Here is a 23,742-nt window from a genome sequence, read left to right as displayed (position 1 = left end):
GCATCCAAACAGCTGTTTGCTTGCTGCATGTTTTGCTCTTCTTTTTTGGTAGTGTTTGTTATTCAACAATGAAATTCTTTCCGAACGGTCGACGGTTTTTATTAGCCGGCATTATACCGGCTATTGACCATAGTGAAAATGACGTTATCGGTAAGGAAACGCCAACATACAAAGCCTTTCTCCAAGGCAAACAGCCCGAAGGATCGGGCATGGAGCGTTTGAAGCACATCTTCACCATTGAGTAAGTTACTCATTCTGAATAAAAGAAGGATTAACCGACTCTTTTCTGCAGTGAATTCGGCACCATATCCCCAGAGCTGAACTCCATATACCAAGCGGGCTTTCTAGGCTTCCTTGTTGGAGCTTGCTATGGTGGTATTACACAATCCCGCGTTAGCTACATGAACTTCATGGAGAACAATCAGGCAACGGCTTTTAAGTCACATCTGGATGCCAAGGTAAGCATAAACTTCTTATACACATTGCTTTCTAGCTAACCCATACTTTCTCCTCACAGAAAAAGCTGCAGGATCAGTTCACAGTCAACTTTGCCAAAGGTGGCTTCAAGTGGGGCTGGCGTGTGGGACTCTTCACAACTTCCTATGTGTAAGTGCTCCAAGAATCACCAAGTTAAGTCTGCTGCTAACTATTTTAATTCCTCCACAGTGGCATCATTACCTGCATCTCAGTTTATCGCGGCAAATCAAGCATCTATGAATACCTGGCAGCTGGCTCCCTCACCGGAGCTATCTATAAGCTCAACTTGGGACTGCGTGGCATGGCAGCTGGCGGCATCATTGGAGGCTTCATGGGTGGCGTAGCAGGCGTTGCTTCGCTGCTGCTGATGAAGGCATCCGGCACCTCGATGGAGGAAGTGCGTTACTGGCAATACAAATGGCGTGTGCAACGCGATGAGACGATTAATCAAGCTTTCAGGAATCAGGCACAGAAGGATGCACCAGAACTGTTCACAGCTCATGACACTCGAGTAGGCGACAAGATCAGCTTGGATCCCGTGAAGTAAACACAAACATCTAAACTCAATCCCTATTTGAATTCTATGTTGAACGTTGAAAAACAGTGAAATAAGTTCGAGACGCTGCTTAAGTTTAAAAACTGTAAATTTAGTTGATTTTTAATTAAATAATAAATTGCAATAATGTCCATGCGGAAAGTAATTATAGACAATTTGAGTACAATATTGAGGAAGCCCCAAGTTGGCTGCTTGCTTGCTATGCTTTCGTTTCATCAGTTGTTCTGCTTAGTGCAACTAAAGGATACAAGAAGGATATAGAAAAGTAGGACATGAAAATGGAGCACTAGATTTTGCGTATAATAAATTAAATGCTTTTGCTTTTTGTAAATGAATAGTAGTTAAAATTTAGAAGTTTCACTCATCGTTGGGTTGCTCAGACTTTAGACTTCGTCATCGTTGGTGGGACGCGTCAAGCGTTTTGCGCCACGATTTGGCGGACCTTTTGGCTTGGCAAATGCTGGACGATGCAATATCTTCTTGGGATGCAGCTCGTCCTGCAGAAACTCCTCGGTGAGTTCGTTGCCGCTGTCGATTTCCAACTGCAAAAGGCAATCTATTTCATAAAGACATCTTTTTAAGCTTTCTCTACTTACCTTCTTCGTGACATCCACTCCAAGTGCTGCCAGCTGATCGAGGAACGGAGCCTTGCAGCTGGAGTACATCATGCGCTCTCGGACCGAGCATGCGTACCCAGGCATTGAATAGATGAACACAAACGACTCCAGATAATCGCCCTCGTGCGTGTGCTTGAACAAGAAGAGATGATAGCGTGCATGATCCTCGGGCACCTGTTTGGGCAGCTCACTCAGCGGCACCTTGGCTGCATTTGATACATGTATGCGCTCCTCCTCCAAGCTAATGCGAAACTGCAAGTAATCGTAGTTTCCACGCAGCAAATCCTCAACTGCCGCACGCGTTGCATCACTCAAGGGGCAAGAGACGCCTCCCAGCGTCTGGTGACGCGTATCCGTGGAGATGTCGGTGCGCACTTCGGTCTTGCGCAGCTCCTGAATCTCCTCCTCGCGTGTGGTCAACGGCGCAGGCGCCGCAAATTCACGTTTATGCTTCTTATAACCCTCCAGTGTCGTCTCCTCCATAGTGGTGGCATGCAACTCCTCTGTGATGTACGCGGTGCCGAATTCCGTCTTCAGAGTTGCCTTAGTCGAGGCATAGACCATCTTCTGGCGTATGCTCGCCGTGTCCGGTGTCCAGCTAATGAGCAGCCATCCGTGTCCCAGGGGAATCTTGGTGTCCAGGCGATAGAGCAGATAACATGGCACATTCTCCTCGAAGAGCGGTCCCAGTAATTTGTCATAATCGCGTTCCCAATCCTTTTTCACATCAGCTGTAGCGCTGCAGCTTAACTGTTCTGTGCTCACCGGAAGTAATGAGTATACTTAATATATGTGCGTGCGTGTGTGTATGTATGTGTAGGTCTTTCACTCACCATTTTCAATTGATACTTTTATCACACGTATTTTTCCATTTTTGGCCTTGCCGAATACTTTCGCCAATTGCTCGTTGGCTGTGTAGCAAGAGAGTGTAATGCTATTATTACGTTTTGTAATCCGCTTAGCTTAGCTTACCCTTGATGCCCGTTTGATGCGACATAGTTAACTAAACAAAAAGAAATTTAACGCTTTATACTAAAAAATCTCTTCTTAATCGGCGAACAAAAAAGTGTATTACTCACAGCGGTGCTGCCACAGCTTTCTATTTTTAGCACATTGGCAGCGCTCGTAGCATTGTTTACGTTTTGCAGGCAAACGCTGTGCAATGTGGCAGCGTTGTTGCTCGGCAATGTGACCAACTCGTAGTAGAGGTGCATAAACATCGATGTGTGCGTCAATCGATGTTTTCGATGTTTAATTAAAAATGCATGTGTGTAAGTAGTGAAGCTGCTCAAAAACCAGCACCACGACTTGCTTTTTATTTGTTTGTTGCAACACTGTGCTGCGTTCTTTTCACTACGTCTGTACAATGTAAAACAGCAATTGCATTTTTATAGCATTTAACGCGACGCAAACCATTATTAATAACTATTTCAAGTGCAAGCGGATAGTAAATCAAGTGAGTGCACGTTACAGCATGTTCGCATAGTTGCGAGCAAAGCTGAAGCTCTTTTTGAACGCTCTAATTGCTAATCAGCACGCAGCGCTGCCGACGTCAGCGTCGCTGCCAGCAGCGCTTGACTCCGCCCTACAACAAAAACACACACACACACAATCGCAGTGAATGTTTACTTCCGTTTTGGAAAGCAGTGAAATCATATATATATGTATTTTTTTTTTGTTTGATGGCTTCCAGCATCTTTACCCATGTTAACCGAAGCCCCAATGGCCAGTGACAAAATCATGGACGAACTAGCATCATTGATACGCACCGAAATTCCCGATGGCCGCCAAAGTCTGCGCGATAGCTATACGAACTTGGAGCGTGTCGCGGACTACTGCGAGGACACCTATTATCGGGCGGACAACAAGAAGGCGGCCCTCGAGGCGACCAAGAACTACACGACGCAATCCTTGGCCAGCGTAGCGTATCAGATCAATACTCTCGCCTATAGCTACATGCAGCTGTTGGATCTGCAGGCGCAGCAGCTCAGCGAGATGGAATCCCAGATGAACCACATTGCGCAGACGGTGCACATACACAAGGAGAAGGTGGCCAGGCGGTGAGTGTCCTATAGAGAAAGAAACAAATTATTCTTTACGTGGTATATCTTTCATATGACTTACTAACTACAACAAAGACGCAGTTCAAAGAGAGATAAGACTATAAATAATTATTATTTATCTGTAATAATGAATTCGATTCCTTATTAACATTATGAATTCAATTTAAAAAGCACCCAGATCTTAATATAGATTTCTTCGTTAAGTTTAAGACAAGACACAAACCATAGAATGTCTTTCCTCCAGTTTTTATTATCAAACATATTCCTGATTATAATGTAAAAAGTGTATACGATATATCAAGTTATTAAAGTTTTAAACAATTGAACTGGACATATTCTTAGCTGAAGAGTAACATTCTTAGTCATAAGAGTACCATTTAATACGATCGATTGTTAGGACAAAAACTAATCTCCCACATCATGTCTTCTTTTCCAGGGAGATTGGCGTGCTGACTGCCAACAAGGTGAGCTCGCGTCAGTTCAAGATTGTGGCGCCCATCAATCCCGAGAAGCCCATCAAGTATGTGCGCAAACCCATCGACTATTCCATACTGGACGAGATCGGACATGGCATCAACTCGGCTCAATCCAATCAACATGTGCGTCAAAAGCATCGTGGCTCGAGTCACGGTTCAGTGCAATCGCTGGTGCCGTCATCGGTGGGTCCGCCTCCCACCACGAAGCCGCCAACGCCGCCGCAAATGTCGCGTGCCGGCAACACGGGCACACTGGGCAAATCGGTCAGCAATACGGGCACACTGGGCAAGAGTTCGCGGGAGTATCGCACGCCACCGGTGGTTAATCCACCGCAAGTGCCTTCGCACTATGCGCCCAACTATCCCATTGGGCATCCCAAGCGCATGTCGACGGCTTCATCGACCACCACAACCACGACAACTGGTGGCGGAGCAGCGGGCAATGAGCGTGCAGCCGGTTATAGTGCGTTGCCGATGCCACCGAGTCAGCAGATTGCGACGCATGTGAATCTGCCGTCGGCTGGAATGATGCAATCGCTGCCACCGCCGCCGCCCACAACTTACGACGACAGGAGCAGCATGCCACGTGAGTTACAGGCATTCGCAAAAAAGATTGAGCTATTAAAACTAATAATGAATTGTGATTTTTAGCAGCGCCTCCCTCGCCGCTGACAGTGTCGCAGCACGAGATGACGGAGCAGAGTCACATTGGCATGCACACGCTGGGACGCAACATCAACAGGTAAGTCGAATCACGATCCCTAAACTCCCCATTTTGTATATAACTGACCAAATCTATATTCCTATTATGCTTGCACTCAGGAATCCCAATAGGTAAATTGCTTGTGCTTGAAATATTGCTTATAACTTAATTTTTCTGTAATCTAATTCCAAACCTTCTTTAGAAATCATTTCAGCTTGAACTTTGCACGTCCTGGTTCGCAATCGCCACCGCTGCCACCACCGCCGCCGCCAGAGGATGAGCACCAGGACTTTGGACGTCCTCGAACCTCAACTGGACCGCAGCTGGCGCCCATTGTGCCCGAGGATCAGAACTTGCCTGGCTGGGTGCCCAAGAACTACATCGAAAAGGGCAAGTTAAACAAATACGTTTTGAAATAGAAATACTTGAATAATTCATTTACCATTTTAGTGGTGGCCATTTATGACTACTATGCCGATAAGGACGATGAGCTGAGCTTCCAGGAGAGCTCGGTGCTCTATGTGCTCAAGAAGAACGACGATGGCTGGTGGGAGGGCGTCATGGATGGCGTCACTGGGCTTTTCCCCGGCAACTATGTGGAGCCCTGCGTCTAAGCAAATGGAATAAATATTAAACAATAAGACGACGACGACGATGAAAAGCAACAGCAAAAGCAAACAACGCAATTTGAGCATATTGATAAACTAAAAGCCACAGCCACGCTCGAGAAAGTATTCCATATATAAAAAAAAAAATAGCATATATATATAGTTGAATCAAAAAACAACACATGGTCCTAAACACACACTCCAGCAAATGATTGACTGACTGATCAATCGATGCATTTATATTTGAGCACTTTGCGATTTTCTACCTATATACATCTAAACTAAATAACTCGTAAACCTAATAGCTGAAATAGCCCAAAAAACAAAAGTAAAGAGAACCTAGAATTATGACCTACATCGTAAGCTGACATAGACGAATTCGGTCCCCCCCTCTTTCCTCGCTCGCTCTCCCACGCTCCAAAGAAGACGTGTTTAAATATTTGCCAGTTTTGTTTATACTGCGCTTGCCTCCCCCGCTACCAACCTTCACCCTCTCTCGCCCCGCCCCGCTCCTCGCCATGTCGTAGGTTATACGAATTTGAGTTAGCCTTAAGTATTGGCCAGTTGGTATTGTGTTTTTTTATAATAAATAATTACACTCTTAACAATATGCATACTAAATATTTAGTTAAAATGAAATTACCACAAAAACAACAAATCAAATTTATTAAATATATATATTACAACAATAACGTATATACATATTTATACACACACAAGAAAAATGCATTATATGGTCTACATAGCTAATAAAAAATTTGCAATTTCAATTACGAATTACGAATTCCCGCAAGGAGTCCCAAGACCATGTTATTTGGCCATCGAGTGACCTTTTCGTGTTCTAACGCCGCCGGACGTCGAATCTTTTATTTAAATTTTGACACGTCGCGCGTCGAGTCGTGAATGCAAATCCAAGTCCTTGGCATGCACAGCACAACAGTGATGTTTGACGATGATGATGATGATGATGATGATGATGTGAGTGACGCATGCCTCAAGTGGGTGCCCCACAAGGAAAATGAAATATTTACAAATGCCAACAACACTCAACGGACTTGCGCCCAAATCTATCAATCAATCATCAACAAAAAATTGAATTGTGAACTCATAAAATAAGCATATTGCAATTCAATGTCGCGACACGGCTTAAAGTTGAATCCCCCCTCGATGTTGAACCCTTCCCGCTGCATGTTGCATGTGGCAAGGACTCGGCATAAGGAAATTAATGCTTTCGTGCTGATATGTGTGGCAGTTTCTATACCTGGTACCCACAAGGTGGAAGGATATTATAAGTTTGTGGCGGTTGGAAATGTAGCAGGCAGAAGTATATAAAATTCTTGATCTGTCATATCCGTCTGTCTGTCTGTCCGCCCGTATGAACACCTACATCTCAGAGACTATATGAGTTTTAGATATATCATTCTTTTTCGACAGAACTTGTTATGTTTGTGCGCAGATCAAGTTTGTTTCAAATTTTGCCACGCCCACTTCCACTCCGGCAAATCAATCAAAATCGAATAGCAAGCATTATTTTGAAACTAAATTTTTGATACATACAATAATGATTATAGTCGTTATGAATCCTTAAAATTTGGCACTGATCAGATAAAAATTGTAGGAGGTATTTAAGAAATACTTTTATATACGGAAAAACTACTACTTATTAGGAGTTACTTTACCTGACAATTGGTATATTTTGTACTCTATGGTATATTTTAAATAGTATTACATTTGGTATATGGTATCAAATAGGACAACATTTCAAATATACCTTAGAGAACAGTATACGTCAATATACCAAATACAGCTTTTAATATATTTTAGTTCAGCTTATAATCCCGATTTTGATTAAAAGCAAAGCTGTCTACTTTTATTCAAAATGGGTACCGGGTATCTCACAGTCGAAAACACTCGACTGTAGCTTTCTTGTTTTTTCTCTGTTGGTAGTTGGCAACATGTATTATCAAACAATTTTCTTACCCACTGTGTCATGGCAAAATGATTTGCATAAAAAAAAAGTGTTAACATGTCTGGCGAGGGGCGACTGAACGAGTTTGATGTCGGCACATTCATTCAAGTAAACTAAATGTTGTAGAACTTGTATAGTATTTAACAAGACATTAGATGGCCAACTAATAGACATAAAGCAATTTGAATATTCAAGTGGCCCTAGTGGCAAATGGTAAAGTTGCCTCTTATTGATATCCTCGCATTGTTGGCCAAGAACTGTACTAACACACTACTACCACAAAGAACTTGGCTCAAACTGGCCAACACCAAAGAAATGTATGCAAAATGGCGCATTAGCATTTCAACAATTCGGAATGCAAAGGGGGGCAGAACACAACAACAACAAAAAACACAGAACTAAGAAATTGATTGAGCCACAACACTAGTTGGCCACCCATTTAGACCACCAACTCTCAGTCCCTCGTTGGTTGTGCCTATAATTTCGTTTGTGCCTCGCTTCTGACCAGAATGTCCAATGCGGCCTTTCAGTTTTGTTCTGTCAGTCCACGCGAACGGTTCTCGCCGGCATCGCGAGTCAAACTGTTTTGTTTTTTCCCTTTTCCCTACTCTCTTGTATCCTTTCGAAAGTATTTCGCGTCGAGTACTGAAACCAAATCGAATCGAATTCCAATCCGAAGTGAGGAATTTTGCAGAGGTGCTGACAACAAAACTTTACTTATCACAAAAAAATGGCCAAAAGTTATGCTCTTTTTATATATATATTAAGTAATCGATGATAAGTTTTGGGCCACATTTTCCGTGTTTGGTGTATTTACGAGTACTATTTATGAGTATTAACTGTGCTGAGCGCTGTTGACGACGGGTTCAGTTCTTTGTGGGTTCCGCATATAATTGACCTACTTGGTAGGCTTATCGTGGCGCTCATCTCGGGTCCGCATTGGATTTACTTTGTGCTTCACTGTAAAATATTACATTATTATACCCTCTATTGCATATATATTGCAAAGGGTAACTGCGGCTAGACGAGTGAGTTCAAAGTTGATGAGAAACTAACTACATATTATATAAAGGAGATTTTAGAATAAAAAACTAAGATTTGTATACTTATAATGCAACTTTTTAACTCACCAAGTATAAGAAAAATGCTAGACAGAACCTCACTTAAAACAAGAGTACATAAATAACAAGAGTAAGATAAATGACTCTTAAACATTCTTCAACTCATTAATGATCAACTTTTTTAGTCAGAGATTAACGACAATGCAGTTCCACAGCTCTAGGAAAATTATTGAATAATTTTAATACTTTCTATGATACTTCAAAGATTAAACAACATGTTAGACAGAAAATATAGTCAGTTCATCATAGTAAATGTCCATTTAAAATCAACTATTAATTAAATAACTAACTTTCTCATAATCTAATAGATCCTTTGAAAGCTACATTCGAAAGATATTTGCCTATATCTTATACAAATCGAAGGCATTACTCATCATTAATCTTGATTTAAGATTTATTTCAGCCTAAAAATCTTTTCTCAAGATTGTTGTTTTTACAATGTAAAAAATCATAAATTAAGATTTGCCATCTATTTTTCAATCTACATTTTGTTCTCTCTGTGTACAGTATGAAGTTAATTTTTTATTGAAAGCTGATAGACGTATAAATTTATTTAATATAAGCAATAATCAATAATATAGTTTTATTAGTAACACCTCTTTAGAATATGAAATATAGGAAATTAATAAGAGATAAATAAAATATTTAATACAAAGAAAATATGCCAAAAACAAAGCAAAGCTTTGGCCAAGTGTTGTATTTAAAGATAGACATGAGAGATACAATTTTATATTAAATTCGGGGCTTACTTTGAATAGTCATAATATAATTAAACCCGATTCATAAATTGCTCTCAACTTCTAAAAGTATATTCTTTAAAATATAAATACTTGTTTTATTAGAGGGTATAAAAAATTGAATTCACACCAAATCGTTTTGATTTCGTGTTAAGATTGGTGCCAGCGACGCCATTTTGTTGTGAAATGTGCGAAATATGCGAAAACTTTGGTAGCTAATGTAAACAATGCGGAGAAGTTGGCACACTTAAAGTGCGGGCCAAGTTCTTGAGATTGCAGCTCACACGCATACACACACGCACACTCACACACACACACAGCTCTTTTGTTTAGTTTTCCGGAGTTTTTAATTGCGGCCATTCGCTAATTGCTGCCAAACATCAACACCAACTTTGAAGGTTGCAAAACAGCACAAAAAGTGACGTCAGTTCGATGTGGAAATTCCTCTTTATAAGGATCACAAACACACACTCTGTGCAATAAGTATGCGTACGCCAACTCATTTCATTTGATGTGTTTTCCATAAATAGCTCGCAGACGAAGTTGCCGACTTCCCTTTCGAGTAATTAACTGTTCAGCGCAACTGGCGTTGACCATCAATCACGAGTCAAGCTCACTTTGCGGCAGGATATAATTATTATGCAGAGCTGGAGGATTTAACGACTCGACTCGAATGATCATCATCTACTTCATAGATACCTTTGAACTTTATGCATTATTAATTTTAATAGTTTGCCAGAGGGAAACTACAATTTTAATTCAAAGTTAAAACTCAACTTTATTTACTCGATTAATGGAATTGAAATCTATTTTTAGCCACAGATGCATTAAGCGATAAGCCGCTTCTATTACTTAGCTTTCAGTGTAATATCAGATAATTGGATTTAATTCAATCAAATATTCAATATTCATTGGCAACATTCGCTTTTACTTGCCAACAGATTTGTCGAGCGCAATAATCAGATTGATCATAAATACACATAGTTTTGTAGACGTTGAAGTTTCTTAGCTTTCGGTTTAATGGCTTCCAAACAGGCAAAATATTTAATCGAGGGGCATTCAACCTTTTATCCAAAAGAAACTCTGGCCTTGAGTCTACTATTAATAAATACGCAATTTAAGGTGCCTTTTAAGCCAAGAGTTAGGTCCGAAAACAAATCTGCTAGATTAGTTTTTCTATAAATAAATGTTGTTTACTCAATTCCATTTGTTTTTGTGCGACAAATCGACACAAAGCTCATGCAAATGTAAACTGAATGCTCAGATAGTATTTGTCAACACGTGTCTCGTAAAAGGAGGCGTGGCCCCTAATGAAAATGGGAAAATGAAAAATGTGGCTTTATTATCATTGTGGCCAAAGCTCATTGGGAGCAGAGCAACAACGCCCCAACACACCATTACTTAGAAGGCTACTAATTAGCCCACCAACTACGAAACCATAAACCATAAAGTAAAACCCTAACCACATAATCTGTGGCTGCCTCATCGCGACTATCGAGGGGGTGGAATCTAGTGGAGGGGGAGCAGCGGGGAGGGTGCAGTGAAAGCAAATCAAAGTGCGGCATTCCACAGTATTGAAGCATTAACAACGAGCCAAAGCAAAAGACACACAGAGAGCGCTGGACATTTGGCTGGACTCCAACGAACTCGTGTCGTGTCTGTGGGCAATTTACACAAATTCAATAAGTCACAGAGGGGGGAGAGGGCAAAGGGAAGTGCTGGAATGCAGGACAAAACAAATACACTAGTCGAGTATTGTAGTAGAGAAAACAAACAAAATGTGGATAGAAAAAAGCCGGCGAGACGACAAAAGGTTGGAAAAAGTGTTGCCGCATTTTAGGCGCTCAGCTCGTCGCCAATCGATTTTAATATCAAATTTGTTAAAGCCGCCTACTGTGAGTGTGTCTATCGAATAATAGGGGAATGCCCCTGTTGACTGTACTCTCGGAACAAAGCTAAAACACTTTGGAGGCCTGCTCCACGATTAGTTCCATTGACACTGAAGGCCTGTAATTTGAAGTACAACTAGTCGTATGTGTGTTTTTCGCCTTGTTGTAATTTCTGTCACGTATGCGTTTGACATATTTATGATATCGAGGCTAAAACAAAATAAATTATTCATCGCTTTTACTGTCGCTTGTTGGCACAACAAGCTCACTCACTTATGCCGCCCTCACGCTTTATAATTGATGCGCTTTTAAGGAAATTAACTAATTACAGAAAGCGAAATTGTGGGTTGGTTGTGTTCAGGTGTAAAGTGCTGACTGCTCGACTGACCGATTGACGGACTGACTGACACTAAGGTCAGCAGCTGTGCTGGGTTCCACGATATTGAAAGATAATGAATTTAATTTAAAAAAGGCAACGCTCATTGTCAACTGCAGAACAACGTGTCACATGCAAATATCTGAAAAGCAATTAAAATGAATATAAATGAACTGGATTAAATTTGATTGATTTCGATTTATAAATTTAAAGATTTCAAAAAGAAATTTCTCTGAGAAAGCTGAAGAATATTAGAAGAATATACTTGTATATATTAAGCTGTAATCTGAATATAATTTTCAATCTTCAATTTTAATGAAATTTAGTAAGCGAGAATAAATCAAAAGAACTTTTTAATTTAACATTTATTTTAGGAAGTTCATTAAAAAGATTTCTGAGAACTCAATCATAATTTCCAAAATACTTTTCGTAGTACTTTTCTAACTGTCAAATTTAAATTACTTCAAAATATATAAGTTTATCTAAACACAAATGCTATACATCTTGAGTTATGAATTTAATCTCTTCTCGTAAATCTTTATTAAAAACTTCAACTATTTTATGGAATTTATAGATATGCTCTATAAGGCTTTTGTAATTTTTAAGATACATTTTACAGTGCTTTAGCATTTGACAATTTAAACAATGTCAACATCAAGTATTATTATTTCATGTTGTACAACTTCTTACCATCAAATTTAGTATACAATAATAGACCCAGAATACCGACAAATTATGTGGACGTCTTAAAAGTTAATTCCAGACTTCATTTCCCTAACAATTGCACCTAAATTAGTGTAAAGCACGCTCCGAAAAATAATCAACGCTTTGCTGCCCAAAAAAGTATGCTATACAAATTGCAGAGGAAGTGAAAGTGCAAAGCGGAAGTGGTGAGCAAAGCCGCTTTGCTCGTAGTACAAGCAGATTAAGATAGGGTTGCAAAACCCATTCATTTAAAGACTCGCTTTTCAAGGTCTTCGCTTGAGTTTGGCAGTTGACTCAGTTCCTGCTTGGATTAGGTTAGTCATGAGTTGTTCTTTGACCTGGCATCGAACTCTGGAGTCAGAGTTTCTCACAGTTCTCATTGATTTGCATGCCAAGACACGCAGTAAGCCACGTCGTAGTCGATGGAGTGTTCAAGTTCACGGCTTGAGTTATGGCACACGCCAACTCTTTGGGGGCAGGCAGCTCGTAAACAAAGGACCCACAGGACTTCGACATCGCATTAGTGGCCAACAACATCGATTAGCCAAGTCATGTTAATGCCAGCGTAGACCTTGGCGCTCAAAGTTTACAATCCATTAAGACGGGGTTTTCCATTGTGACCCACCCAGACCAAAAAGGGTGACGAAGGCGGGACGCCCGAGTTAATGACATTTTTACGATTGTTGACAACAAATTGACACCATTTGTAATCATTTGTTGTTGTCGTCGTCGTCGTCGTAGGTTATCAGCGAGGCACGTGGACAACTGACCACAGAGCGAACAGAGAGCGATGGCAGCTAGCGCCGGGGCCAGCAGCTGGTCAGGCAGCAGCGGTGGCAGCACATCCTCGCAAGGACGCCAACTAGCCACCGCCCAACCCGCCCAGGAGGAGCGTTTAGTGGTAAGGCGGGAAACTAAACACATTACAAGAATATCTGTTCAAGGATTTACTTTATTTATAGGTGGCAGTGCGTGTGCGTCCCAGCCTAGAGGCCACTGAACGCTGCATCGAGGTCATCTCGGGTGGTTCCCTCCTCTACGATGATGGTGGCAAGAGTCGGCCACGCAAATACTCCTACGATCATGTCTTCAAGGAGAACGACACCCAGGAACAAGTTTACCGCACAACAACAGCTCCACTTGTCCGGGATGTGCTCAATGGCTACAATGCTGCGGTGTTTGCTTACGGAGCAACTGGTTCCGGTAAGACGCACACCATGCTGGGTCCTGTGCCTCGCAAGAAACCCTCGACAGCGGATCGCGGCATTGCCACAGCTCCGGGACACGAACCCGATGTGAATAGTCAGGACATCGGTCTGATGGTCCGTGCCATCGAGGATATCTTTGGCTATATTGAGGCAGCTGGACCGGAGAGTGCTTGCAAAGTGTCCATCTCCTACTTGGAGATCTACAACGAACTCATCAGGGATCTTCTCAATCCTGGTGGTCCGTTGGAGCTGCGCGAGGATCATCGTGGACAGCGCATCACTGTGGCAGGACTCTCTGAGATCACAACGTCCAGTCGCAAGGAGGTCGTCAGTCTGCTGCTTAAGGGCAACAAGGCGCGCACCATGGAACCCACAGCCGCCAATCAAACATCTTCGCGCAGTCATGCGCTGCTCAGCATCACGGTTCAAATGCGCACACCGCTGGGCACCAAGCAGGGCAGACTCTTCCTCACCGATCTGGCTGGCTCAGAACGCGCCAAGAAGACTAAGAATCGCGGCAAGCGTTTGCAGGAAGGTGCGCACATCAATCGAAGTCTTTTGGCACTAGGCAATTGCATCAATGCCTTGTCCGGAGGAGCTCGCTATGTCAACTATCGAGATTCAAAGTTGACTAGGCTGCTTAAGGAAGCTCTTAGTGGTCGCTGTAAGACGGTAATGATTGCCCACGTTGCACCGGAAAGCAAGCATCGCGATGAGACCAAGAACACCCTGGTCTATGCGGATCGTGCCAACAGCATCACGACCAAGCTGCAGAGTTCTGTTTACATCGATGAGTTTAAGAACTTTCCCACCAAGCACTATCAGAGTCTGGTCTCCGAGCTGCGCGACGAAGTGACGCGATTGCGCACCAAGATGCTCACAGAACGTCCTCGCAGCGGAGCAGCTGCCGCCGCAGCAGCAGCAGCGCAGACTACGCAACAGCCTCCTAGTGAGGAGTTGAATGAGCAGCGCAAGACAGAGCTGCGTTATTTGCGGGAACAGATTGTCTTGACCTTTAAGCAGCAGATGAAGCTACGCAGAAAGTTACTGGAAGCAGAGAGTCATCTCCTAGGCTTGGAACTGGATGCGGAGCGACAGCACATGATCATCTCGCATTGGCAGGGACGCATTGGCAAGCTATACGATGCTCCAGGAGATGATGGTAAGTACACTGACCTGTGAGGTTAGGATGTCGAGAATGAAAACCGGTTCAAGCCTAAGTTAAGGTTCGGTCAAGAAAAGAGCTTTAAGAGTCACTGAGTCCAAGATCTTGGTTAAACCTTGGTAAGCCTCACGAGGTCGAAACTATTTTGAACATTCCAAGAGTATTGATCCGGTTCAAGTACATTAAAGTTCTGAACCTAACTGAATCTTCAATAAAAACACTATGAATTCCTTGCAGATCTAGAGTCGGAAGGTTCTGTGGCTCTAAAGAACGCCTGGGGCGAGCTAGCGGCCATTGAGAAGGAGACTCGACGCTACAAGGAGATACGCGAGAACACCGAGCACGAGCTGGAGCTGTGCCGCCAAAAGGGTGTTAAGCTAGAAGATGTAGGATTCAGATTCCCATACTACCAAGAGCATTCTAAACATTCTTTCCTCTTTACAGGAGCTTCCGGAACGCATTACTAGTGATGAGGAGCGTGAGCTGCTCGCCCTGCTCTGCCGCGTGCACGAGCTGGAAGCGGACAAAGTCTCGCTGCAGGCGGAAAGATTGGCGCGCCAAGCAGAGCTGCGACGTCGCGATCTACAGTTGCTGAGGGCGGAAAGACAGCGTCGCTTATGCGAGGACATTATCAGCTCACAACGACGCCTCATCGAAGAGGGCAACGTGGAGCTGCCGGATGAGCTGCGTGAACTCTACGGTCTCTATCAGCAGGAGATACACGCTGGGGTTGTCACTCCCAGCACCAGCAACTACGACAAGAAGCTGCCGCCCATCTACACAGCCGGGTAGGTTAGCTACCCCGAATTCCCTGCATATCCCAAGACAGCTTATCAACCTCAACTCTCCACACACACACACAAAATTTTGCAGTTCGGACTCACCTGGTTCCAGCTCCAGCTCGGAATGGTCGCCAGCCTCGCCTTTGCCAGCCATCGAGGGTCATGCCGAGCATGTGATTGCCGAGGGACCAGATCGCCTAATGGGTCCGCCAGTCAATGCGCGACTGCCACGTCTGTCCACGGCAGTGGCTGCCACCGGCTTGCGGCGCCCCTCGCTGCGTCTGGGCAAACAGACGCATCCTTAGAGGCGGCAGCGCCAACTCTGCTCGAGTTGCTCAGGTATAGTTTGTAAAAGATTAGGCTAGGAGTACGTACATAAGTAGAGGGGCGGCACAATTAGACAAATGCTCATTAATAATAATTATGATTACACTTACATATCTACATTTCGAGTACATATCTTTAATAAATGCATGGCTGAACGGAACTGCGAAATTGAAATGTGTTTTATTACAAAGTTCGATTGTTTTGGTTTACTTCAAATTTCAGGCAATCAAATTCAAAAGATTAGCGGCATGCCTTTAATGTTAGCAACGCAACTGCTGATTCGAACAATCTGGCAACCCTCTGCAACTTGATTGTATGTTATCGATATGATCAATCGATTTTCAACCACCTCTAGCACATTAACCGTTACTTGCAGAGCAGTCTAACGAAAATGCGCCATCAATAAGCAAACATTTGTGAAATAATTAATTCAGCTGAATGGAAATAAATATACCAACAAACAAAGTGACTGTGATACAAACAAATATACATACATATTCAGTCAATTACAATTGACGAATGTGTAATCATAGTTGAATTACACTGTTTACTTTGTAATTTCAAATGAGAAGCAATATCTTAACAATTTATGGCGTATTTCGGCAATAGCAACAAAGATAAGACAGCTTTTACTCAACTAATTGTGCGTAACATAATCGAATTCATTGCCACATCAAAACGAATGCGAACATACACACTCACAAACGCATTTACGCAGTAGTTGTATTTGATGTTTGCCAGCCCTTTACGCATTGAACGAGGGCTGCAAAAGGTTCGCACCGTGAGCACTTCCTACGCAACGCAGCAACAACAACGCTAAGGTCACTGCCGGCAACAGAATTTGGGAAGTGGGTCAAGCCAACAACAAAACATAAACAAAGCGAGAGAGCGCGTATTGTGTGTGTACGAGCGAGAGCGGGATAGGGCGAGGGAGAGAGCGCAACGGGCGAGAGAGCGCGCGTTTCGAGAGCGTAAGAAACGCATGAGTGACAGAGAGAGAAGAGAGCATGCGTTGCTAGGGAAGCATTTATCTGCGGAGTTGCACAAATGTATCTGACAGTTTGATTTTCATTATTAGATACACAGCTGTGTTAGCTGTGTGCTGTGTGTTGTCTGCTGTCTGGTGCCCTGTGCGTGGCCGTTGTCATTGTTATTTGGAAATTGAAACTCGAGCTGCGAGCAGGTTGCTGTCGAATTAGAATTAAATCATAAATGAAAACCAAATAAATATTTGTGAAATTCAAGAAACGATATCGAGAGCGAGTTAATAACGCGCAATAAATCGGAGGAAATTGTGCGGAAAAGCGGATGAAAAGTGCGCATTTTGAGGGTGCTGCAAATTAGATAAACGAAATTCATGCATTAATCGACAAATGAGACGCGTTTGATTGTCTGCATGGGAAATAATTTAACGACAAACGGAATTGTACGGATCGACCGGGGCAGAATCGTATTCTTTGACAGGAGCATCGAGTCCCAGGTAAGTGAAAATCTCATTGACACGGTCTGATGGCAATCAACAACTACATGTGAACGAGCTAGCTCTCATCTCTCATCTACTATTGCATCAGTGTGGGTGTTGTGCGGGTCAAAGTGCATGAATATGTGTTCTACGTGTAAGAGTGCAGAGTAGTAAACAAAACCTCACTCGGCGTCTGCGTGAGCGTCGCCGTCGTTTGCATTGCTGCCCAAGTGCTGCAGCTTTTTATCACCTGTATTTGGGGTAACAGCGGCAGCCGCCTGACATTTAACCCTTTTGCGGTGCTCAGTGGTTGAAAACACCCTAACATTAATTGGTCATTAACGAATAGTGTTTGCGTGGGACGAATGATATCTGCTAATACTGCTATAGCTATCTGATAACATTTTCTTTAACTGAACCTCCTGAGGTGGCTGGAATCCTTTGCCCCTTCGATCAATTTGAAGAATAATAAATACAATTATATAATTTAAGAACAATCTGAGACAACATTACTATTAGTTTACAATATTTGATACTGAAGGAAACCCTAAGCTAATATTTTCGGTATTTTCCCGAATTTCGAATTTTATTAAATTTGAATAGCAAAGTTATAAAAACTAAAGCTGATTTTCTGTTAAAGTGTATTCAACTCTATTGAAGATATTATATATATTTCACTTATAGATTTAGTATTTCACATTATTAATTTTTATTTAATTATAAAGGCAAACTTTAATTTCTTCTATGAAACTTATTTTAGTATTTTCTATTCAAATTTTTATAAATATTCTTAAACTTTATTGAAGAGTTTTATGTGTTAGTTTAGCTTTTAATAGTGCATTTCGCAATATTCAAATGAAAATTCTTTATCAAACTTACATCAAGTGTATTAAACTTCATTAAGAAGAATTCTGCATTAGAGTTTCCTTTCTGATTTTAATAGATGACTTCTTTCATTTAGCAACACTTTAATATTGAGTGTTTTACTTTAATAACAACTATTCTGTATTGAGTATTTCCCTGATTTTAAAAGACAGGTGCTTATTTTTCACATTTTTTATGAAATTTCATAAGCAGACGTCTACAAAGTAAAACTATTTTTGAATAACGAAGAATATAATTTTTGTTAATTACACTTCTCATAAAGAGTTTTTCCTTCCATGAAGTAAAACTGTTTTTGAATAACGAATAATATAATTTTTTCAATTACACTTCACATAAAGAGTTCCTTCCATGAAAAGTTTTCTGTAAATAAGTACGACTCTACATACTTACATATTCTAATTCTGTTTGAAGAGCTCCCCTATGGCTTAATTGTTAAGTGGGTTTTATGTGGGCAGCTCTCTAACACGTCTGGCAGGATGAATTACTAAGTGCACCCACTCGAGTGGGAGTTGCGTGGGTTAAATTGCATTTTAGAGCACTCACTTCGTATTGCGTGGTAGTTGCAGGAAATTCCGGACTCTATTAATGCTGCTGCCTGGCAACCGAATTCCCTGAACTGTGGCAGCTGTGTCTCGGTGTCTAATTTTAGACCGCACACACATAAATACATATGTTTGAGGGCGGCTGTCTAGGGAAGGGAGCAAGAGACAGAGGGAAACTGTCTAAATGTGTGTCTAAAAAACGACAAGTGCAGTTGATTTGAAATGCAATCATTGCAGCTCGGTTGACACCTAATCAATAACTTGTCTTAATACGATTTAATTTTTAATGGCAAAAGGGCAAATTATAAGTGTTTCAGCTGTTTATATGATTGAAAAAGACTAGGTTTAGGTTTAGGTAGAACCGGCTGCCCTTAGAAGGGGCCAGAAAAGGTCCGAAGCTGTACCGGTATATGTTGGCTTTATCTCAGAAGTTCCACAATATAGCTGTGAAACGTTACGAATATTCTATATACACAGCCATTCAAGGTATTTCAGCCTGAGTCGGGATATCGCTGGACATACACAGAGGAGATGCTCCAGTGTTTCCTTAACTCCCGACTCGTTTCATTTCTTATACCCAGATTTACTGCATGAGAAGCTGACAAACAGTGATCTGTTAAATTGCCTTAAACTACCCTTTCCTTGAAATCAACCTTGCAGTTTTGAATGAGTTAGTAAAGCACTAGCTCATGTCCCACCTTCAATTTCTCTCCCCCAAGAGATCTCAGGGATCGTAAATAGTTTGTTATCACATCATTTAAGTTCCCTGCCACCTCAACTAAATAGTTTTTTTTAATCGCAGGCTTCAAAAGGGGAGCTTGAGATGGCGTCGACAGCTGCAGCTGCGGGCGAAGGAGAAGCCGAAGTGACTGGCACACACATCGAACAGTTGCCGAATGATCTGTGGATCGAGATCATGTCTTACTTATCCTACTTGGATCTGCAGCAGTTGCGTTTGGTTTCGTGGCGCTGTCGCGATTTGGTCAATCGTCGTTACTTTCTCAACAAAGCGAAAGTGATTGTGACCAAGGAGAATCTGAAGGAAATGAAATCGCATGTGGAGCGCGGAATTTCCTATCTGAGCTTCGAGTATCTCGAGTTGCGCAACTTGACGCAGAGCAAGGAACTAGAGCAATTCCTTCGCATGGTGGGTCCAGAGGTGAAGGATATGCAGGTGCGACATTCACCTGTCTTTCGCAACATGGATGGAAAGTTGCCCAACCTGAAGATACTTCGCATTGCCACAACGAGTTTCTTGGAGGACACGAGTGTCAGTATCGATGGCATCAACATGAAGCAGTTCTTGCATCTGAATGGCTTCGAGTGCGATGGCGTTAGTCTCGACTCTTCGCTCAAGCTGCTGATGCTGATGCAGCTGCGTCGCATGGAGAACAAAGTCCGACTTCGCCATCTTCAGTTCGAGTATCGACGGAATAACGAGAGTGCTTTGCTGCAAGTGCTGTACGATCATGCGGCCACCTTGGAGTGCGTTGACATCTTCTTCAGCTGTTCGCCGGGCATCGATACAACCGATTGGTGTTTGGCCTTTGAGCAGATGAATCGACTGCGCACGCTGAAGCTATCGGGCAATTGTCACCTGGTGCTGCTTGATGATATACTCGACTCCATACCGGAGACGGCGCAGTTGCAGCAACTCGATCTCACTGGAATGCTCTCGCTGACCAACGAAATGCTGTTGCGTGTGGCCAGCAAATGGCACAATACTTTACGTTCCCTCGATCTCATGTTCTGCGTGCAGCTCGACGTGCGTTGCGTTCAAGCTTTGAGGCAACTCAGCGGCTGCCTGCAATCGTTGACCATGGCTTATTGTCGTGCTCTGACTGGAAGAGGATTGGTGGAAGGATTGACGTCGCAAACGAATTATACGCTGCAGGAATTGTATCTGGAGGATGTGTGTTTTATCGACGAGGCTTCCATGTGCACCATGCTCAAGCGTTTGCCAAATCTGCGCAAACTTAGCTTGGACAACTGTCGACAGGCAACCACCGATCAAACTCTGGCCACCATCTTCCAACATCAGACGCTGCTGCGTGTGCTGCGAATTGATTACTGCGTCAAGATTACGGATAATGGCTTCATTGGGTTTGGCAAGCAACCGTATCCGATTAGTAGACTTCGTGGCTTGCGGAAGTTGAGCATTCGCGGTTGTCGCAACATCACGGATCGCATGCTGAAGAAGGCTCTGCAAATGCCCGAGATGCTCAGCCTCACTCTAGATTATTGCAATCGCTTGGAGACGAAGGGAATTGCTGCAGTCAGCGTCAATTGTCCTGCACTGCAAATGATTTCATTGGCCAGTTGCTCGCTGTTGGATGATGAAGCTGTGCATCTGGTTGTTAGCAATCTGAAGCGTCTACGTAGTCTCAACATAAGCAATTGTTCGTTGCTCACGCTTCGCGCTTTCCAGCACATTGCCAAGGAGGCACGCAATCTGCGGGATTTGGTGGCGTGCAGCATCGATGGCCTGGATCACGAGGCGGCGCAGAAGATGCTCGCCAAGGAGCTGCCAGAACTGAAGCAGGTGATGCTATAGCAGGAGAGGCTTGTCCACTGACTAGACGACAACAATCCGCACGCAGGCTGGGGCACCGATGACGAGGACGAACCGGAGATTATAGAGGTTGTGGTATGAGTGGCAAGGTGTTCAAGGAGCAGAAGGAATAGGAGAAGAGTGAGAAGGGAAATGAATGGGAGAAGCTAGAAGAGAAGTTGAAGACGACTCGATAAAAGCAGCTAAGAATTAAACAAGAAGGTGAAGGCAATTCAATGAGAGAAGCTAGAAGAAAAGCAGCAAAGAATTAAACAAGAAGAAAAGCGCCAAATGTGGAGGCAGTCAATGAGAAGTTGAATCTGAGAAGTTGAGCTGATAAAATAGATTTGAGTGATGAGTGATTAAAAACAGAAGTTAAAAGAAGGGAAAGAAGTAAAAGATGAATTAGTAAGGAAAGAAGGAAGTAAGAAAAGTGAAGCAAGGAGATGAAGGAGAATATGAAGTCGTAAGGAAAAGAAGCAAGTAAGGAAGAAAAGAAAGTGAAGCATATAGATATTTGAAAATAAAGAGGACTTTCAGAGGCTCAAAATAAGGAGGTTCAAACTCAGAGGAATTGAATGAAATGAATTAATGTAAAGAGCGGAAAAGTGAGATAGAAGACACAAAGAGAAAATGAGGAGCAGCATATAGAAAGAAGGAAAAGATATCGGACGGATGAAGGAGAAGCCTAAGAAGCATATGGAAAAATGGAAAATATATTGGACAGAGAGGAGCATAAGGTGCATATTGAAAGAACGGATGCCAGATCAGATGCAGAAGCAGAAGAAGCAACAGGAGCAGTGCAATATGATTGAATCTATTTATAATTTAACGAAGCGTAGCCATACATCTAGCGTATTATTTGTGTTAACTATGTTTTATTTATTGCTATAAAAGTTCAAAATGTGAGAGAAACTCTTGTTAAAACGAGGTGAAAAAACATAAAATTATTTCTAGACCTAATGTAACTATAATTTGTAACTATGTTAAGTCGACTTAAGGTTTTCAACTTAAACAATAATACAAAATACAAGCCAAAAAATGAAATGTACTTCAATTACCTCCTAATTCAAAATGGAACTAAACATATTTCAAGCAACCTATTCAGAGATTCCTTAACGAAAACACCAAGCAGCTATGCATTACGAGTATTTACTTAATATCGAATAGATTTACAATTGATAATCTCTTTTAATGTGATTAACGTAGAATCTGAAATAGAAAAAAAGAAAACCTAGACAACTTAACGAGCTTGACTAAGACTTCGATTGTGAGTTTGAAACGTTTTAAAATAGACATTTGATAGCTACTCTGAAACACTTACAAGTATTTACACATACAATATACGATTATATAACATATATATATATACTCAGATATATAACAGATATCATCACTATATTGCCGGCCATTGCTAAACTAATTGAGTGTTCAATGTCTATACGAGTTTACTCAAGATCTGTCGATGAAAGCTGAGAAGAAACAGAAATCAATCTAGAAATAGTTATATACAATGCCATATTACACATTTCCGTATTGTAATTGCCCAAGTTTTGGCTATAATATTTACATATGAAAGGTCGATTCTCAATTCCATAAATACTCTGAAACTGCGCCAAAAAGTATGCCAATATAAAATGTGCGTCGGATTGGGAAATCGCGACCGTTTAATCAATGTAATCATTAATCTAACTTAATCTACAGAAAGAGGTTTATAAATCGAATCAAATTTGATTTCCGAAGGAGGCTGGTAGGATAAGAATCTCATTTTCTTTATTTTTATATTGCATAATCTCATTACAAAAAGTATTTACATATAAGGCACACATAAATATTCATTATTAAGTATTGTAATAGCGTATCTAATTAATACTGTAGAGCGTTGGAGATTTCTCTAATATTATATTATTGATCATTACCAAAATTAAATGCAAATATTTTCAACTTTGGTAAGAATGAATCCATAAAATGATACCAATTACCGGGGATAGCTGGTTGAATACGTGTCCAGTGTTTAATGATATATATTTACTTAATTTTACCAAGTTCTATATATAAAAATAATGTATACACGTATATATTCAAATTGTAGTCTTTGCAATATGTTTTTACATGTGTTAAAAAGGATGATTTTATCTGTTCTAAGTTGTCCTTAATCCTACAAATGGTTTTACCAACTAATATGATATACAACTAATATAATATAGTATACAATATAATAAAATTTATGTCGCACAACAAAGTTGTATTTTATTTAAAAGCGGTTGAGAAGGAATTGACTTCATTGTATATTTCATAGCATCAATTATTCAAAATTTACAGAGTGGAAAAGTTGGTCAGCTTTTTAACTATTCGATAGTATTTTCATATCAGATCTGTATATGCTTTGACATTATAAAAGCAAATGGAATAGTAGTATTTGTAGTTGAGAACGAAAGATACATTTCATATTATATTTCATCCCTAAAAACTTGTTTCAATATAAATACTTTAACGTTTAAACATTGATAGATCTTTAATCAT

At 41.5% G+C, this 23,742-nt stretch overlaps 5 protein-coding genes and 1 long non-coding RNA gene across 11 annotated transcripts; 4 read left to right on the top strand and 2 right to left on the bottom strand.

The window, feature by feature from the left end:
* Window positions 1–68: 68 nt before the first annotated feature.
* Window positions 69–1,178, top strand: LOC133835744 (RPII140-upstream gene protein). Its single transcript, XM_062265794.1, has 4 exons — window positions 69–241; window positions 293–458; window positions 518–606; window positions 667–1,178. The coding sequence occupies exons 1-4, from the start codon at window positions 69–71 to the stop codon at window positions 1,022–1,024; spliced, it is 786 nt and encodes a 261-aa protein (XP_062121778.1). The 3' UTR covers window positions 1,025–1,178.
* On the bottom strand, window positions 1,104–2,881 carry LOC133835743 (twinfilin). Its single transcript, XM_062265793.1, has 5 exons — window positions 2,730–2,881; window positions 2,623–2,653; window positions 2,484–2,561; window positions 1,630–2,405; window positions 1,104–1,575 (listed from the first exon to the last, which is right to left on the bottom strand). The coding sequence occupies exons 1-5, from the start codon at window positions 2,868–2,870 to the stop codon at window positions 1,417–1,419; spliced, it is 1,185 nt and encodes a 394-aa protein (XP_062121777.1). The 5' UTR covers window positions 2,871–2,881; the 3' UTR covers window positions 1,104–1,416.
* A 98-nt stretch (window positions 2,882–2,979) lies between these two features.
* LOC133837035 (abl interactor 2) lies at window positions 2,980–5,681 on the top strand. Of its 4 annotated transcripts, none has more exons than XM_062267684.1 (7): window positions 2,980–3,106; window positions 3,344–3,710; window positions 4,150–4,775; window positions 4,844–4,931; window positions 5,012–5,023; window positions 5,095–5,282; window positions 5,343–5,681. In XM_062267684.1, exons 2-7 carry the CDS (start codon window positions 3,355–3,357, stop codon window positions 5,504–5,506), a joined length of 1,434 nt encoding a protein of 477 aa, XP_062123668.1. In that variant the 5' UTR covers window positions 2,980–3,106; window positions 3,344–3,354; the 3' UTR covers window positions 5,507–5,681. The 4 variants fall into 4 exon arrangements, with proteins under 4 accessions (XP_062123668.1, XP_062123667.1, XP_062123670.1 ...); XM_062267683.1 differs by having other exon boundaries at window positions 4,841–4,931; XM_062267686.1 differs by lacking the exon at window positions 5,012–5,023.
* A 1,762-nt stretch (window positions 5,682–7,443) lies between these two features.
* Window positions 7,444–15,757, top strand: LOC133837140 (kinesin-like protein KIF19). 2 transcript variants are annotated; one of them, XM_062267810.1, is made up of 6 exons: window positions 7,444–8,165; window positions 13,039–13,198; window positions 13,260–14,667; window positions 14,908–15,056; window positions 15,115–15,458; window positions 15,544–15,757. In XM_062267810.1, the coding sequence occupies exons 2-6, from the start codon at window positions 13,088–13,090 to the stop codon at window positions 15,755–15,757; spliced, it is 2,226 nt and encodes a 741-aa protein (XP_062123794.1). In that variant the 5' UTR covers window positions 7,444–8,165; window positions 13,039–13,087. The 2 variants fall into 2 exon arrangements, with proteins under 2 accessions (XP_062123794.1, XP_062123795.1); XM_062267811.1 differs by lacking the exon at window positions 7,444–8,165 and having other exon boundaries at window positions 12,340–13,198.
* On the bottom strand, window positions 8,226–16,269 carry LOC133837142 (uncharacterized). 2 transcript variants are annotated; one of them, XR_009893771.1, is made up of 4 exons: window positions 15,990–16,269; window positions 15,890–15,939; window positions 15,555–15,813; window positions 8,226–8,429 (listed from the first exon to the last, which is right to left on the bottom strand). It is a non-coding gene; the product is annotated as an uncharacterized LOC133837142 (long non-coding RNA). The 2 variants fall into 2 exon arrangements; XR_009893772.1 differs by lacking the exon at window positions 8,226–8,429 and adding an exon at window positions 11,406–11,734.
* A 29-nt stretch (window positions 16,270–16,298) lies between these two features.
* LOC133837141 (F-box and leucine-rich repeat protein 13) lies at window positions 16,299–23,447 on the top strand. The gene is made up of 2 exons (XM_062267812.1): window positions 16,299–17,259; window positions 19,471–23,447. Exons 1-2 carry the CDS (start codon window positions 17,176–17,178, stop codon window positions 21,220–21,222), a joined length of 1,836 nt encoding a protein of 611 aa, XP_062123796.1. The 5' UTR covers window positions 16,299–17,175; the 3' UTR covers window positions 21,223–23,447.
* Window positions 23,448–23,742: the final 295 nt, after the last annotated feature.

Source organism: Drosophila sulfurigaster, chromosome 2R (genome assembly GCF_023558435.1).
Source record: "Drosophila sulfurigaster albostrigata strain 15112-1811.04 chromosome 2R, ASM2355843v2, whole genome shotgun sequence".
Classification (NCBI taxonomy): domain Eukaryota; kingdom Metazoa; phylum Arthropoda; class Insecta; order Diptera; family Drosophilidae; genus Drosophila; species Drosophila sulfurigaster.
This window is presented reverse-complemented; position numbering and strand designations above follow the sequence as displayed.

Coding starts and splice junctions, on each gene's coding strand:
- LOC133835743 (XM_062265793.1), bottom strand. CDS start 2,870: ATGTTTATGCACCTCTACTACGAGTTGGTCACATTGCCGAGCAACAAC. Junction 2,406..2,483: donor AAAAGTATCAATTGAAAATG/GTGAGTGAAAGA, acceptor CGGTGAGCACAG/AACAGTTAAGCTGCAGCGCT. Junction 1,576..1,629: donor GAGTGGATGTCACGAAGAAG/GTAAGTAGAGAA, acceptor TGCCTTTTGCAG/TTGGAAATCGACAGCGGCAA.
- LOC133837035 (XM_062267683.1), top strand. CDS start 3,355: ATGTTAACCGAAGCCCCAATGGCCAGTGACAAAATCATGGACGAACTA. Junction 3,711..4,149: donor AAGGAGAAGGTGGCCAGGCG/GTGAGTGTCCTA, acceptor CTTCTTTTCCAG/GGAGATTGGCGTGCTGACTG. Junction 5,283..5,342: donor CAAGAACTACATCGAAAAGG/GCAAGTTAAACA, acceptor TTACCATTTTAG/TGGTGGCCATTTATGACTAC.
- LOC133837140 (XM_062267810.1), top strand. CDS start 13,088: ATGGCAGCTAGCGCCGGGGCCAGCAGCTGGTCAGGCAGCAGCGGTGGC. Junction 13,199..13,259: donor CCCAGGAGGAGCGTTTAGTG/GTAAGGCGGGAA, acceptor CTTTATTTATAG/GTGGCAGTGCGTGTGCGTCC. Junction 15,459..15,543: donor CCGCCCATCTACACAGCCGG/GTAGGTTAGCTA, acceptor AAAATTTTGCAG/TTCGGACTCACCTGGTTCCA.
- LOC133837141 (XM_062267812.1), top strand. CDS start 17,176: ATGGGAAATAATTTAACGACAAACGGAATTGTACGGATCGACCGGGGC. Junction 17,260..19,470: donor ACAGGAGCATCGAGTCCCAG/GTAAGTGAAAAT, acceptor TTTTAATCGCAG/GCTTCAAAAGGGGAGCTTGA.
- LOC133835744 (XM_062265794.1), top strand. CDS start 69: ATGAAATTCTTTCCGAACGGTCGACGGTTTTTATTAGCCGGCATTATA. Junction 459..517: donor AGTCACATCTGGATGCCAAG/GTAAGCATAAAC, acceptor TTCTCCTCACAG/AAAAAGCTGCAGGATCAGTT. Junction 607..666: donor CTCTTCACAACTTCCTATGT/GTAAGTGCTCCA, acceptor ATTCCTCCACAG/TGGCATCATTACCTGCATCT.